The sequence below is a fragment of the Bacillus rossius genome, chromosome 1 (assembly GCF_032445375.1).
Source record: "Bacillus rossius redtenbacheri isolate Brsri chromosome 1, Brsri_v3, whole genome shotgun sequence".
Classification (NCBI taxonomy): Eukaryota; Metazoa; Arthropoda; class Insecta; order Phasmatodea; family Bacillidae; genus Bacillus; species Bacillus rossius.
The window spans coordinates 228312286-228330368 of NC_086330.1; the positions used below are offsets into that span (position 1 = coordinate 228312286).

General features: G+C 37.7%; 1 protein-coding gene across 1 annotated transcript in view; it reads left to right on the plus strand.

The window, feature by feature from the left end:
* Positions 1 to 430: 430 nt before the first annotated feature.
* LOC134545879 (uncharacterized) overlaps positions 431 to 18083 on the plus strand; it is a 28285-nt gene continuing 10632 nt past the window's right edge. Inside the window, exons 1-2 of the mRNA XM_063388645.1 lie at positions 431 to 591; positions 2773 to 3820. Coding sequence (XP_063244715.1) covers positions 439 to 591; positions 2773 to 3820 — 1201 coding nt within the window. The 5' untranslated portion in view covers positions 431 to 438. The remainder of the gene's footprint in view (positions 592 to 2772; positions 3821 to 18083) is intronic.

Sequence of the window (18083 nt, forward strand, 5' to 3'; positions counted from 1 at the left end):
GAATTATTTTATAATTTCATACCAATAATACGATAAATTATTCAGAAAGATATTACATAAAAACAATAAAACATATATAAAAGAGATAAAAGGGAAAACCAATACGATTTGTAAGGTAAGTTCTGGCTGTCTGTATAGCTGTTGTTTTTGAAGTCGCATCCACTACGCTGAGCCCAGCGTCCAGGCGTGCTGCTGTTTGACTGCAGTTCGTGGGACACAGGCCCAAGCCAACACCACCGAGACTCAAGGCCTTCCCACCCTGTCGCCCGGAGCCTGTGACGTCACGGGGAAGAGGCCAAGGGAGGTTTTGTGGGGCAGGCTCAGGAATGTGTAACGGTCAGTGCAGGTACTTGCCTTGACCGTAGCAGGAGTATTTCCGCGGCGCGTTGTAGGTTACTTTTAAATACATCCGTCGCGAGTGAAAATAATAAATGTGCGATGGTATACAAGTGTTGTGTTCCACAATGTCGTGGAAATTATGAAGGTGGCCCGAAAGTTCACGTCTTCAAATTTCCCGACAGTGAAGATATTAAAAATGCGTGGTTGAACGCAATTCCTCGGGAACACTTCATACCCACAAAATATTCCAGGGTAAGTTGTGCATTAACTCTTTACAGTATTTATTTGCCAATAGTGCTAATATTCAGTTAGGGATTTTGCTGTTTGTTAATCCGTAAGTGTTTTAAACAATCTGGTTTTAAATTTATAAAACATACAACATGCGTAGACAAATGGAATTACATTAAAATAGTATTCAGCAATAAGCATGATTTTGTACCGTTAACTTCCGCATGGTAAAATTATTCATTAAGACGCACTTAATAAGTAATAATAAATAATGTTACGCCATGTCCGAAATTGAATATTATATATAAAACGTAATGTGACCTAAATTTCAATTAAATTATTTGAAGACACATTTTAGGGTTTATTAGTACATATTTTGTATCAAGATATGAATATAAATTTAAGTAATCTCAAAACTCACGCTGTGTAATTTTTAACCTCCGGAAACACGCGAAGATATTATAATATGTTTAAAAGCAAAAAATTACTCGTAATGTTCGCAATAAATATTTTTAATATTTGTTAAATATTGCAGTTAGCTTGACTACTCATCCTTAGAAATAAATTTGAACATTTGTCGTAATAAGTCCATTTTGAAGCATTTATAAACTTTGTTCATTTGTATACTTGTAGATGTATGGAAATGTTTACTAACGATGGCCGAGTTTAATTACACTAAATAAAATTTATATATAACAATATAACCATTTCGATCACGGCCTTAAAGTACCAAGCATTTAACTCTGAATTCGTATGTGTTCTTATAGTGGTTATGTTTTTATTCTAATGAAAAAGCTCTCTATTGATAACAATACTATTGCCCACATGCATAAAATTTTTCTGAGTCGGATATTAGCATAGACATTTTATATAAAAAGACAGCAGAATCCTTACACAGGCTGCACAAATACATTTTGTCATGCCAAATTCATCATTGTATCTTAATATACGCTATATATGTGTGTTATAATTCATGTCAAGTTAAACTACTCTCAATGAAATCGTTCTAATTGCAGGAGCTGTCAAAAGTATACTATACACCCAGCATATAAATTAAACATGTGCTATGAGAAGCATTTAAGTTACTTTTAATTTGTTTGTTCTCACTTCCCTTGATACATGTGTATTATTTGTATCGGTATATTGTTTACAGATGTGGCTTCTGTCAAAAAATACAGCACGAAAACTTTTGCTCCGGTGTGTGTGTCAAGAAAACTTTTTTTTGTTATTCATATAAAAGAATTTTAAAATGTTTATAAATACAACTTTGTACGGTACGGAGTATACCAAGACAACTACTGCAATGTGAATAATAATTTATAAAATCCTCTGCTGATATAAGCGAATGTAGTTAAATTTCGTTAGCAATTATTATAATAGTCGTGCTTAGTAAAAGTTAGTTTGCAAAATGTTATTTTTTTTTATGAATATAAAACGGAATTGCGTAAATATTCTGACTAAAAAGTCATAGATCTTAGCTTTTCTTCTTTCAAATTCAGCATAAATTGTATACATCCGACAATTTTATTAGTGTGTTTAGCTGTTTTTTTAAAGAGTTCTGCATGTAATACAGTCGCGTGTAGTACAATGATGCACTTCACTAGAGTTTTCCCTCATTAATATCACATTAAAGCAATTGTATTTCACTCGACAACGCTGCTTCGTGCTCTGTTACATTTGTTGCACAGGTATAATTGGGGAAATTGTTTCGCTTCTCGGCTACACTACATTTATCTTATTACAATTATTACACTTTGACAAATAAATCAATCACAGATAATGTAGCTACTTCTAATTTTTAATTGGCAGGTTATGAAAAAGTAACCTCTGCATATGATGTAATTACTTCTATATGCACAGCCAACATAATGATACACCAGGTTGCATATCTATGTCATACGTTCTTCGTATAGAGTAATAAATTAAAGAATATAAGAAATTAATAATAAATTAAAGAATATAAGAAATGAATGTCTGCTTACGGGAACGTAGCTTACAAGATTGTTTCGATATAATTTGAATAGGAAAAGTTACCAACAATTAAAAAATGTGAAAATTAATGGAAGAGCAATATTAGGTGGGAAGCATGCTAGAAGGCCTGATAAAACTTAATGTGTTGCTCGTCTGTGTAAATAATAATTCAAAATATGTAACCGGTACTTTACCACAAACAGCGCATATAAATAGATACAATTTTTTTTGTAGGTTTGCGAAGTCCATTTTAAGAGTGCTGAAGTACTGTGGGAGTCAGTATACTTTGATGAGAAATCTGGGAGAACTCTGACAGCACCTTTGGAAAGACCAAAACTGAAAGATGGTGCAGTGCCGTCAGTGTTTCCCGGTTGCCCCTCCTACTTATCATCGGGCTCGCAGTCAGTTCGTGATTCGCCAAGGAAGAAGCGACAGCGCAAAGAAGCAGCAGCAGTCGAACGTGCTACTGCTGAAAGTTTACAAACCTATGCTGATTATGAAAGTAAACATGTGTGTAGTACTTATGACGAATTAGTTTTACTATGTAAAAGTGCTAAGACATCTGTTTTTTGGGATCTTATCAATCGTCCAGATAAACTCGCATATGTCCACATCAGCTTTGAAGATGCTCCAGTTTTGACATATACGGTTACTATCAAAAGTGATATGACTTTAACGTGTTATTATCAAGGAGTGCAGTTAAAAAATCTCTCTCAGTTAAATTTTCCATTGATAGTGAACAATATAAACCAAATCACAGACGTCCTAACAACAATTGAAAATCTTCACCATGGTGACTGTAAAGTAAGTGACAAATACGCAGTGGTGAAATCATTACTTGACACTATGAACAGTGATGATGAAGAACACCAGAATTTTGTTAACTTTTTGTCTACCCAGTTAGAGTTGATCCAGCAGCCGAAAAATGGACTGAAGTATAATACTGAATTGTTTGTATTTGCATCACTTGTTTCTATCATTTCACCTCATGCATATAAGTTTATTAGAAGTTCAGGCAACATCATTCTTCCACATCCGAATACAATACGCAGATTATGTTATTCATTTAAATTTGGTCCAGAAACAGAGCAGTTGGAAGAAAATTTTTTGTTCTATGTGAAAAATAAGGTATCTCAGCTTACACCCCAAGAACGTCATGTTGTTCTTATGGTAGATGAAATCCATATTAAGCAGTTTCTAGATTACAAGGGTGGAAACATAGTAGGTTCTAGTTTTAATTCTGAAAATGCTGCTTCAAGTGCCCACGTGTTCATGGTTCAAAGTCTTTTTTCATCATATAAGGATGTTGTACACATACTTCCTGTGAACAGTCTTACAGGAGAAATCCTTCATAATGTACTAGGGACGGTGATCGTAGGTCTTGAAACAGTTGGTTTGAATGTTGTGTGTGTAATTACAGACAACAACAGCATTAACAGGAAAGCAATGTCAATGTTTTCATGCCCGCCAAAACTTAGCATAGTTTATCCACACCCCAGTGACCCAACACGACCATTGTTTTATATCATTGATCTTGTACACATCTTTAAGTGTATAAGGAATAACTGGCTGAATCAAAAAAATAATGGTTTATGCATCACTTTCCCGAGCTTTGATGAGTCATCAGAAATGTTTACAGCTTCTTTTGAAACTCTGAGAGAACTCTACAAATTGGAATGTGACAAGTTGTTGAAGTTTGGCTATGGACTGTCACTCAAGGCCTTGTGGCCTTCAAATTTGGAGAGACAAAATGTCAAACCTGTTACACAAGTGTTCAGTGAGTATGTTATTGAAGCTCTTGGTGAACTGGGAAACAAACATAATCTGCAACACTGTGAAGGTACCGCAAAGTTTATTGGTATAATCCTAACATGGTGGAAAATTGTAAATACTAAAACACCATTCAAAGGTGTTCGGCTAAAAGACACAATGCAAGAGCCCCTCCGAAGTGCATATGATGAACGAGCAGCATACCTGAGAAAATTTCTATGTTGGCTTGACAGGTGGGAAGCCATTTCATTGAAATCTGGAACACTGAGTAAAGAAACACATGCAGCTGTTAAGCATTCAACATATGCTCTTCTGGAGGTAACTGACTACTGCATTTCTGATTTAAATATGACATATGTTCTCACGGGAAAGTTTCAAACTGATGTTTTAGAAGCTCGGTTTGGCTTATACAGACAGTTAGCAGGGTGTCAGTATAATGTATCTGTGAGGCAGGTTTTTGAGGTAGAAAAGAAGTTGCGAATGTCAACTGTTTTGCAACAGAAACTGAAGTGTCTAGTCAATGTAAGTGAGCCTGTAACAAATGATAACTGTTCGGAAAGTGTAGAGAATGATGATGTTAAACCCTTTCTTGGTATAACCGTGATCAGTAGTGATATTTATGAAGTCAATGAAAACTTGCCTGTTATCACATATCTAGCTGGTTATTGTGCTTATGTAGTTCTAAAGAAACTGCAATGTCAGTCATGTAAAGAATTTCTTGTAACAGATAAGTCAATGGACAGTGATCTTACATATAAGTTGATACATAATCTTGATAGAGGTGGCCTTCTTTATCCACAGAATATTGTCATTGAAGCAGTCACATACACTTACATTGTTGTTCGCAAATTGACTAGCACAAAGTACGAAAACCAATTTCTGAAAACAAAAAATCAAAGACATGTAGTTTCGTCACTCTCACAACTGAACCTTAATGCTAAAGAGTGTTTTGGATGGGAAGTATGTGAAAATGGACATAAATCAAACAAAATTTGGACACTTGTTTTAAGGTCATCTGCAAATGCATTGTTGAACAATTATTGCAAAAATAAAAACAATGGAAATAAAACGAAAGGTAATACAAGGAAACTAGCAAATCTACAGAAAAATTAAAATAAAAAAAGGTTGTAGGTAACACTGACAAACATTTTAATGCATCATTCATTGATATACTGAAACACTAACATTTATTGGTGTTCCAAAGTAAAGTAAAAAAAAAGCTTTACATTTATTTGAAATTGAGTTGTGTAGACGTTAAGTGAGTACGAAACAGCAAAAAGATAAGCTTTGTGTGAATGTTGTAAATATATAACAAAAATGTTACTTGCTATTGCCACATTTATAAACTTTTAAGTGTTAGCTGTGCACATGTTGCTTTAGCTACAAACTACATATACGCTGTTATTTTGATTAATTTAATAGTGTTCTTTCACACTATCTACATCATGTCAGTTTTCCTTTTTGCATACAAACTAAATAGTGACATGTAAGCTCAGTCAATGAGGGGTTTTAGACGAAAATGGTGGGACGGTAAGAAAGTACTTGAGGGCATCATTTGGACTAATTATGAAGTCAACATTCTAAACGTTATGGTAGGTATATAGGATAATTAGTAAAGGAAATGAGAGGGGGAGATGGTCACGTTTACTGCTTTTTCACTTATATCTCATAATATGTATATTTCATGTATTATAAGCGACATTGAAAAGCGTTACATTTTACAAGATTATTCCTGTTATTTGTTATTAGTTTTTTTAGTATGTAAAATAGTTTAATAATTATTCACTTGTCTGTGTTGTTAACTGAAAAAAGTTATGTATTTTTATTTACATTATCTTCTATTTAATTTGAAATAAAAAAAATTAACTGTATTGCATAAGAAGTTGCTGATAATTAAATTTCCTTTACATTGAGTGAATTCAGAAGTTAGAATAATTTCATACAATGTTGTTAAAATTCCCACGCATATAAAACAAAACAGAGCATTTCAATTTCCCATTACATTATGTTGCAAACACCTCAATACCTGCGGGAAAAGGTTTAGAAGGTATAAACGAAAACCGAAAAAAAAAACACCATATTTTTCTTTTCCCTTAACAATGATCGCAGATCCCAAAACATTCAGTATTTATCTTTAAACTAGTCCAAACAAAGCTTTAAAGTCCATTATTACCATCTCAACTTTTTCGTCTACAATACTTTTCAGCGCATATTGACTGGCAAATGTACATAATTGTATAAATAGTACATTTATATAGATAATATAATATAATGTAAACTGTCTCTTTGAAGCAGAATTAGACTTGCTGTAAGTTGTAACGTTGTATTTGTTTGTTCTCTGGTAAAGTGTTAGTGTACTAAGTGTCTTACGGTTTCTATATCCGGAATTACATTGCAGTTTACCTTGTCTTCTGCTCCTGTGCACATTGTATATCATGCATGGTTTTGTTAACAAGTTCATTGTGTCAATCGAACAAAGTATTTGTGTATTACTTACTTGTATAAAAATATGTTTAAATTAAATTGGTTTCGTGCAAATGAAACGGGACACCAGAAAAGAAACTGTACCAGCCTGACGTTTATAACACAAACAGCACGAAATAAAAAGGTTGTTATGTTTTTATTTGTTTTAAAGATAAATGAATCTTTATTTTGAAACTCATAAGCATTGTTAATTGTATCTAGCCCCTAAATATAGTAATGTTTATTCACAGACAATTCTTGATTACATCTTGAGAGTAATTATTATAAAAGCAATTAAATTTAAAAAAAAAAACTTTAGACTCACTGTAAATTTCAATAAGACTTGCTTATTAATCGTTTTATTTTCCGGTTCTCACTTGACATAATGTTCTTTCCTGAAGTTAAACAATTTTCAAATGCATGTAGAGCGTAATAATCATACAAATAAATTATGTGAAGTGGAACGAAGAGAGGAGATTTAGGCGAATTTTAACAACAGTTGCCTTGAGAGCCGGTAGACGATGAATGATGTGAACATGAGTGAAGCGGCGGAACGCAAGGGCGGGAGAAACGCGTACACGTGAAGAAAGCAACGTCCGCGCGCCACGAGCCTACCGCCTCCTGCTGGTGACGTCACTGACAGGTTGTAAGGCCTTGAGTCTCGGTGGTATTGCCCAAGCAGAGCATGATGCATAACGTAGGTATGGGCCAAGTTCCCTCTCCTACAGTCAGCAGCTGAAATCACTGACGAGGCTGCTCGAGTATGCCACTTCGGCCACTTTTCCTGCCGAGACTACTGTAGTTTCGGAAGTCAGGCAGTATCAGCAGTACAGTGGCAGGCGTAGTAGGTGCGCATAAGTCTGCTAATGTTTGTGAGAGAAAATAAACCTATAGACATTTTTAAGTTTCGTACTTACATATATCGGTAGTTCGGAAACAGCTGAGCATGATTGTATTATGTGGTAGGGAATTTTAATAAAAAAAAAACTGACCGGTAACTGAAGAACCTTCCAACCCTGCAAAAGTTATTGGCGTGAACGGTTGTTTTATAATATTTTGTAAGAAATTAGGTTCTTTCTTAAATTAAAACTGTATCTGTGTTAACAAATATACCAAAATTCAATTCACAGAAATAATCTGTACATGAAACCCTTTTATGCTCCACTTTATAAAGTAACGTTTGCGTAAAACTGAGGAAGTATACAACATCCAGAGATGGCTCGCCCACTATCCCCCCCCCCCCCCCCCAGGCTGGGACAACTGGCCCAAGGCCAGTCCCCCACGAGTCCCGCCGGCAAGCGAGCTGCTGGGAGTCGCGGCTGCTGGGCTGCTGAGGACGGCTGGACAGCGTACCAACAGTTACATTACTTTTTATTGTATAAGAATGTTCAGCTGTTAAACTGTGATTTCTCATTGCAGCAGCTGTACAATATGCTCCAACCTATCTTGGAATCTTGAACAGAGAGTGAGTGCATTTGCCCTAGTTTTGACGTAGCAGTAACTTATCCAAACTTTAAAATTCTAATATCTTCTTTCTTCAAGATGTAATAAATGTATGTATGTATATCATTCGTAGATTAAAATACGAACATTGAAACACTTCATTAAAATCGGCATCCGGGGGCATATCAGTTTTCGTCATCATTTGTAGTGGATTGTAAATATTCTTCTTATTTCCTAATGCTTTATGGGGTCATTGAACTGTATGGTAATCAGTCTCTTCCATGTCAAGGTTCAATTATTTATGTGTGGTTTCATGTCTGGCTTCTCCCTCACTGTTCACGTATATAGACTAGCTCCTAGGTATCGCTATACTGGCGAGCAGTCGGCTCGCTCACGTCAACGTGAGAACATGTAGCACTAGTCTGCAGGCGGAGCGGGCTTGCTTCCCCCCTTCCCTCGTGACTGCACAGTGTTGCGCCACACCGCGCCTTGCCCGCTTCCTTCAAGGCCGTGTCGAGTGACTCACGTCAGCTTGTCACTGGCAGGGCAACTGATGTTGTTTGTTTGCCCACGCTGACAGTTGCATCAGGTTGTTTACGAACACCGACGCTATAACAACAGTACTTGAGAACTGTCACATTTATGTCTATACTACGTCATAGGCGTGCGCAGGACTTCAGTATTGGTGGTGCCAGATTACACAACAGCCCTGTTATTCACGGACCCCGAACCTAAAGCGGGGAGTCCGGGGGTCCTCCCCCGGAAAAATTTGGATTTGAAAGTGCAAAATGGTGCTATTTAAGGTGTTTCCGAACAAAAACATTAAATACACAGATGTAAAAATTTTAACATTTTTTATGTCAAATTATGGCTTTGAACATTATAATCACCAGGAAAACTACTAAACTATTTACAGTTTTAAGCTTTTGTTGAGCCATAAAGTAAATTGCACAAATTGTTTGCACGGAATTCATGCTGGTGGCTTTGAAAAACCGTACTTATATGTTTTCTGAAGACGCCAAATAAATGCTAGAAAAAACATTCTCAAATGTTAAGTTTTAAAATCAACAAATGAAGGGAGTTATTGTAACATACCCAAAATATGAAAAATATTAAAATAATAAAAATACACAAATAAGAGTGGGCAATAGTTTTAACTTTTGGAATACAACAAAAATGTTTTGTCGGCGACTGCATATAAGTCATCGAGTAAGCCTATCTTTTTAACTAACTAAACTCTCTCTTTTTTTAAATAAATCCCGGACGGACGGCGGCTATTATCTATTATTCCGTGCGCCTGCCGAGTGGAGTGAACAGTGGACACCGAGCGCGCATTCTATGTAATTCGAGGAGAACTATGAGAAGTATTTAGGCTACATTTCAGAAGTTTCTAGCCGCGGCCTGCGTGTACAACACAAGTAATTGCACCTGGCTTGTTTCCGTGTGTATAGTTGGTTCGATTGATAATTGATATACTGATAGTGTTATGAGTACATATCTGTAACTCGACACGATTGGAAAACATATTTTTTTTTGGAAATAATACGGTTTTTTGTAAGTATGTATTATTTTTGTTTGTAAAAAACAAATAACTTTAACCCTAATGGTGGTGCCAAGGCACCTGTGGCACCTACCGTGCGCACGCCTATGTAACTACGTACTATAGTACGTACGTACTACCCTGTTAACAAGGAATAGTGGTCTTCGTAAAGTTACTAATATTTTATTGTATCTACGTGTATTGAAGAATTACCTTGCAGTATTCTCTTTTTTTTAAGTCCACTGCGAACACGTCGCTGTTCCTTCCACGTGCCTGTTCAACCTGTTCAGCCTGTTCAGCCTGGTCAAAATGTAACACAGAGCAAGCAAGATCCAGTCTCCTGGAACTACGAAGACCTTTTACTTTTTTAGGTGTATTCGCCCATATTATATTACAGGAAAATATTTTTTTTTAAAATTATTCCAGTAAATTTACCGAAATCTGTAACGACAAAATTTTCCAACGAGTTATATTTTCACAGAAACGCACACGTAAATTCTATCAAATTTTTCACACGGACAGAACCAACTAAAACGTACTGTTCTGTGTCAGCTGAACAAGCCAGGCCTGGGAGCCGGGTTCTCTAGCGACACTCCGGCGAGTGACCTTGACCCTGGCCGAGGGCCGTGACTCGCCCGAGGTCGCCGCGCATTTCCTCCTACAGCGGCGCCTAGCACCTGACGCTGTCACCTAACATTACATGGCATTGTTCAGTATGCGGCATGTGGTGGACAATAACATGTCTCAAAAATAGTATATTGTATTTTAAAAAATAAATTTTCATATCAGAAGAATTTGAGTGAATCAATATGTGATTTACCAAATATAAGTAATATTTCCCAATATTTCTCTGAGAGTGGTATGGCTTCTGAACAGTATCTGCCGACAACTTATTCCACACGTGTGCGGAAAAAGACGGCTCATACTCGATGGTGCAGCCAATAACAGTTCGTTGTTATAAGGTTTGTTAGGTGGCCATCACGTCAAGGCAATGCCAAGGCAAGGTCTGGACTACCGCACCTTGCTTACAAGGTCGGCGTGGGCTCTGGGTTCGGATCCCGAGCCTCATGTCCAATGCCAAACCGGCACAAAGAGCTTAAAAGCCCGAACAATAAACAAATAATTCAATAAATGAATACAACACCTGGACGTGGGACGTACGAAACGTTTTTTTATAATTTAGGGAACTAATACATCTACTAAAAAATATTTTAGAACACAGTTTCCACAGAACTTATTTTTAAAACTATTATATTACAGCTTATTAGCTCGTACCGTTGCAACTCTGCTACACTTTATAAAAAATGTAATTTTACATTTACAAGAACATTGGATACAAATAATCCAGGGATATTCGTACTTACTACCTTCTTCTATCTGCGTGCGTGTGTACTCTATTTACAACAAACACAGAACTAAGGAGTATGAATATACAGTTATCTGGGTGTATGAAGACCCTGTCATTTGTTAGAGGTGCAGTCTTCGTGAAGTCCGTAAATATACTGTAAGTACTTGCAGTGTACTGCGGCGTGGCGTTCGAGTTGCACAACCTCGCGAAGTGCAGTTTCATTCGCAAGCGTTTGAAAGGGGGGAGGGGACGAGTTACGTCACATCTATTTAGAGACCGGGAAAACGCGCAGTTCTATTTCGCGATGGACACGCCGTTGGGCTGTTTTCCTCTTCTTTTTCTTTTTTTTTTTTTTTTTTTTGCGAATGTCCCAATGAAAACCAAAGGAGTAGCGAATCTCGGCTTTTGAGTCCATCCTAGCGAGGTCATTGAACCCGCAAAACTTTCCAGTCCCGACATATACATTACAGACTAACTACCAAACACAAATTATTTCGTGGATTAATCTTCATTGACTTGCCTATACATAAGTAATCAACGCTTATTTGAATGCCCGTTGGTCGATAACGAGGTCACATTTTTGGATGAGTTACTTGTGGTTGGGTACACCCTTCTTCTCCTGGTTACAACTATTAAAGAAATCAAAAATTGAAAAGAAATTTAAAAAAAAACTCTGACTTGTTCTAGAGCTCTATACTTTCTGAAAAAAAAGAGGGAAGTTCACAAGCCGGCTAAGCTGTTTTTGTATTATTTTTTTGTAATTTATTTGCGATTCAATGTTCTTGATTTAAGAAAACGTGATTTAGTTTTCTCGGTGTACTCCTGATTCTTCCTGGCAAGACTTCTGCTGATGTTCTCCGAATGCATCTGGTTTTTTCTGGGTAATTAATCCCTGGGTGAAAATTTTTTTACTAAATGAGACATGTAATTTTAATCACTTACATTTAATTAGTGATTCTTTTACTAAATCAGCACTCACAATAATTTTATCAAGTAAAAAACAAACCAAAAATGTATTACACAGTCAAATTATATGCCTTAAGACGGCTGAGAATCACTATCCTGCAAGACCAACTTTCTTCTCCTTGGTGTCTAGCGTGATTGAGTGAGCATCCCGCATCCCACATAAAAGTGCGACTGACTGTACTGCATGTCAAATGAAGAGATTCATTACTTAGACGAATACGATGACTTGAGACAGCTGAGAAACATTGACATGTTAGACGAATTTCATTCTACTTGAGCTCTAACGAAGTCCTCCTTCTCTTGTGATCGTGATTGAGCATCCCGCATCCCACATAAAACAGCGACTGTCTGTACAACACAGCATGTGGCACCAACTGTTGCAAGAATCAGGACTACTCAAGGCCGGTGCAAGGTAAAATGGTGCCCTAGGCGAAAAATCTTAATTCCCCCCCCCCCCTCGCCGGACACCCCAAAAATTTTTTTACTTGCCTCAAAATACATCACGTAAGCCTAAGATTTTGTCAACAATCAAATGTAAGCAGGCTTGTGTTTTTTTTTTTACTTTTTTTACTTATTACAAATCATAAGCAGGTCACCGTGGACTTTAAATAATTACTTATATCAATATAAATATTCCAAACTGTTACAAAAATCCATTTTCATCTAGTTTCAATAATCGTTAAACATATTATATCAGCTGTTATGTGTCGTGCTGCGCCGCCCCCAGCTACTTGGTGCCCTAGGCGATTGCCTAGTTCGCCTATATGGACGCGCCGGCCCTGGGACTACTTGCAACAAGTTATTTGCGTGATATAAATTAACTCTCGCTCCTGAATGGAGCTATTGTAGCCAGTTGCAACCTTGTAGGCTCGTATCCTCGTAGTCATTGTTTTCATGTAGCCTCGTAGCCTTGCAGTCTTATAATCTCATAGACTTGTAGCTTCGTAGCCAAGAAGCCTGTAGCCCTGTAGTCTTGTAGCCTGTTGCCATGTATCCGTATAGTCTCGTAGCTTCGTAGCCTCCTAATCTCGTAGCTAGTTGGAGCCTCGTAGACTCGTAGTTTTATAGTCATGTTGCCTCGTAGATCTGTAGCCTCGTAGTCTTGTAGTCTTGTAGCTTCGTATCCAGTTGGAACATTGTAATCTCGTAGCCTTTTAGTATTGTAGTCAAATGTTGCTGGAGCTGTTGCAGTAGTAGACTATCGTATCCTGTGACAGATCATATCCCTGTGGCGAGATCGTATAACACCAAGCTGAATTTTCGTCAAAATGTCCTTTCTTTTTGTCAAACGCTTGTCCATTGTGTGTAATGTGTGTGTATTATGTGTCTTGTGTGTATTGCATTTTTGTTGCGTGTTCATTAAGTGTCTATTGTGTTCTGTGTGTCAATTGTGATTCCTTTGTGTGTGCTGTGTGTCCATTTTGTGTATTGTGTGTGTATTACGAGTTCGTTTCGTGTTCATTGGATGTCCAGTGTGTACATTGTGCGTTCGTTGCGTGTTCATTGCATATCATCTGTGTGTACTGTGTAGCCATAGTGCGTCCTGTGTGTGTATTGCATGTTCGTTGGGTGTTAATTGTGAGTTTAGTGTGTGTATTGCGCATTCGTTGCGTGTTCATTGCGTATCCTGTGTTTGTAATGTGTGTCCATAGCGTTTACTGTGTGTGTATTGTGTGTCCTTACTTTTGTGGATTTTGCATCCATTTGTGCTTCATTTTCGTTAATTTTGCTTCCGATAGTGTTCCTTTTCATTGTTTGCATTTCCGATTTAAATGTGTTTTTTTTTTTAATGTGCATCGATAAGTCTGTAGTCGGGCCATGATTGACCTCGTGGTTCGGAGATGCCTGGTTTAAAGGCCTGACATTGAACATGACCTGTTTAAAACGTTGATCGATTATCGACGAAAATTATCTCTTGGTTCGGAGATGCTTGGCCTATGCGCATGATTTTGTATACATGAACTGTTTAAAATGTTCGCCGAGTATCATCGAAAAATACCTCTTGGCTACTGACTGGATATGTTTAACCACCTACTGGATGCTTCTGGCTACCAACTGGATGTGGTTGGCCACTTACTGGACATGCGTTCTTGGTCACTGAATAGATTGCCTGGCTACCTACTGGACTTACCTTGCCATCAGCTTGATGTGATAGCCTCTCCAACCGGCTGATCATGCGTGTCTGGCAAACCGACTGATGTGCATGGTCACTGGCTGTACGTACATTGCCACCAACTTAACGTGTTAGCCTGGACAACCGATAGGACTTGTGTGCATGGCCACCGACTGGATGTACCTGGCCACCGACTGGATGTGGCTGGTTAATAGACTGTCGTGTGGAAATGTCCTGAATACACATGTCAAGGCGTGCAAAGAACTCGCTTCGCCCTCTAAGAAGGAGCTTATAATTTTCTTTTTTTATTTGATTATTTCTGTAATAATTTTTTTTGTGATTTTGTTGTTTTTTCTAGAATTTGTCTTTTTTTATAATTTTAATTAAATTATATGTTATTGCATCCACCAATGATCGAAACAAGAATGGATATCGATCGAATCAATCATCATTTTAACAAGTGATTTTAGGGATTTTTCCCGAATTTTAACATAATATTTACAGAAATTCAATATGACGGCCAAGACGGCTGAGAAGATGTCGGTCGCCGCGGTAATAAATACTACTGCACTCTATCGGGCAAAAAAAAAACTAATCTGGCGACAGCACCCTCCAGCAGAAGAAAATGAAATGGCTTTCTTCACAAGAAGAACACAAGATGTCGACCCAAGATGACAGGCATGATATAATACTGGTTGGTGTAATATCTGCCTTGGCATTTTAGTGGTGGATGTTCAGTCTGCCAATGGCTTCCGTGGAGGAAGGATCCGTCGCTATTTTTATTCTAATGACCTCGTCGGATTCATACCGAGGACTCCATTATGTAAGTATGTTTTTGATAAAATTTAATCAAATTATTTTTTTATTAATTTTAAAATGTTCCATTCTTAAATGGGAAAATAATTACAGATTTTCAAGATGGCGGCTGATTTTAAAAATGGCAGAATATTTACAATAAAATGTATTTTTTATAATAAAATGTTATTAATTAATTTTTAAATTAACTTTTATCCCATTAAATTTGATAATAATTATGGATTTATCAAGATGGCACCGTAACTAAATTTGTAACGTTCTAGAATATAATATGGTGGTCATAACTAAAAGTGCAACTGTGATGTCATACACGTACAAGATGGTGACCGTAACGAAAAATGCAGCGTTCTTGAATCCGAGGTGGCGGGTATAACGAGAAGTGCAACCGTGATGGCCAAGCTTAAGATCAATGTCAAAGCTTTCCTCTAGAGGCTTATTGGTGGCTTGCCCATGGAGACTAAAAGCCTCAATAGGGAAACAGGGATTTTTTTAAAAAAATTCTGGAATAAAAACGGAAAATTTTCTTTCAAAACGGGAATTTTTCCCTCGAAATTGGGAAATTGATAGGAATTTGGAGTCCAATATGGCCGTTGTTACGTTAGAGGTAAGTTTGTCATTAAACCCATCCTCAATCCTCTTTCCGACTCCAGGACTCAGACATACCAAGCTATACTGACCTGACTTATAACCGTGCTACACTAGGTGCAATTAATTTTTATTAAAAAATATTTTAACAACTATTTTCCAAAATATGTATTTTGCAAAACATGCAAACTTTACAGTTCTGTTAAAAGCGAGACTCGTGTCATTCACCATTTTTTTATATATTTTTTCCACAAATCCGCTATACACTAGCAAATGACACATGTTTTTGTGGTTCAGTTTATATTATTATTATTTTTTGTTTAGCTTCCTGACGGACACCAAGTCTCGGAACAAATTTTATTAAGTTACCTTATTTCTAAGTTTCGAAGTGCTTCTTGCAAAACCAAATAAAAAATTAAAATTAAATTATAGCAGTAGGAATATGTAAGAAAAAATAATGACTTTTTATTCCATAATCTATTAAATGCATACATTTACACATTCAAAAAAAATGTATTTGATATAAGTATACCTATACACATTCCAAGAGTGTGTTATTTCCTCTTTTAGCAATTTTAAGTAAAAAGTATTGTTACGAACGCAGACAGGACCACGACGTGCGCCAGGTTCGCAGCTGGCTGAGGCCCCGCACGGTCTCTGACGTCACGCGCCTTCCACTAACCTAAGGCATGCCACGCGTGCCTGGCCGGATTACAAGGGTCCTAACTACCCCTCTCATCACCCATCCCATCGCACCGTCACGCCTCAGGCCATTGACAATGACCCTCTTAGCGGCGTGGGAATTCTGCTGGTTTCCCGAGGCCGCCACGCGGACTGGCATGAATAAACATCGCCTTTATGGACTTTTCGGGCGTCGGGTCGGCTCGGGGTGACGCGACACTTCCACCCTTCCGCCCCCCAGTCGGTTCCAGAAAGTCTTCTAAGAGTTTAAAAGCAGCGACGCCGGCCTCCGCGAAAGTTCCGAGCGAAGAGCGGAGCAGCAAAGAGAGTCTTCCCCTCGAGAATTTACACTGGCGATATCCGTGCGATCAGCGAGAGATGAAGAGGGCAAGTGGTCCTTTTGGGCGAACTGGACCTATCGGGAGGCGATACCTGCGAGTGAAGGCTTGGCGAGCCAGTCGGGTGCGACGAGCGATAGTCGGGGACTGTACTGCGGCGCGGTGTGTGTGCGAAGGAAGCGGACAGAAGAGCGAGCCACTGTCGAGCTAAGCTCCAGTGGAAAGTATTTATGTTTCAATGACCAATGTATGTCTAATTATTATGGATAGAAATATTGAGTGCATTTATTAAGTTTATGGTGTAGACATTAGTAACAAATAGTAATAAACCAATTAATTGGGCTATATCTTACGAACCTAATTTTCTCCCCACACTATACTCGTAACAGTATTTAAATAAATATTTCTAAAGCGATCACGACTAGGTGATCAAACTTAATAGAAACTTTGTTGTGGACACATACGTAGGGCACTCGCGCCATATTTACGGTACGTGCAGGTAACTACAGGTAACTTTCCGCGGCCCTGTACAGGTCACTCACACAGCGTGCTATATTTACTGTACGTGCAGATTACTACGGCACTTTAGCGGCCCTGTACGGGTCATTCACACAGCGCGTGGTTGGCAAATAAATAATGTAGTCTCGTATAATGGTCGAGCAGGAGGGGGAGGGGGATTGTGTGGGGGTGGGGGAGCTCTAACATTGGTAGGCGACGCGTGTGTGTCGATGAAAGGTGTCAGCGGCCACTCCACATTCTCTCCGCTCTCACGACCTTATCCTCGTTCTGTCTGAACAGAGTTGATACGTGACCGTCGCAGCAGGTCAACAGGTCTGGTACACTGGCGTTACGCAAGCGGAACACATGACAACCAGATGAAATCAAAGGCAAACCCATTAACTTAGAATATATATTCTTATGGGACACAAAATCTCAAAATGAGCATTTATTTATTTATTTATTTATTTATTTTAATTTTTACACAGTGAAGGAGTAAAACTGTGTAAAATGGTTTTCTTCCCCTCAAAAATCTTTAATGTAACTTAGTATTGACATTTCATGTTCTAAGACGAATTTTCAGTATAATTTAACCTAATGGCAATATTAAAATTTTTAAAAATGAATATTATATGTCTAAATATTGCTTTAACACCTTATTGTAATATTTTCAGAAATTCTATACATGAAAAACGTACTAAGGTAAAAATAGATAACATGTTTTTTCTTGATACGCAGAAGATTTGACTGAAATTATGCATTTAGGCAATATATCGGCTGACTTGGTTGCATGAAAATTGCCCCCGAGAAAACTACGCCCTCAAAGAGCGAGAAAGTTGCACACTTCCCAGATTGGGTGGGAAAATTGCGCCCTATGATATCGTTTGTTATCCCCGTGTGACACACCGCGTGAACTATAACCATATTCTCATTACCAAGGGTGGATGGAAGTATATTATGTGATGGATCAATGATCTCTAACCT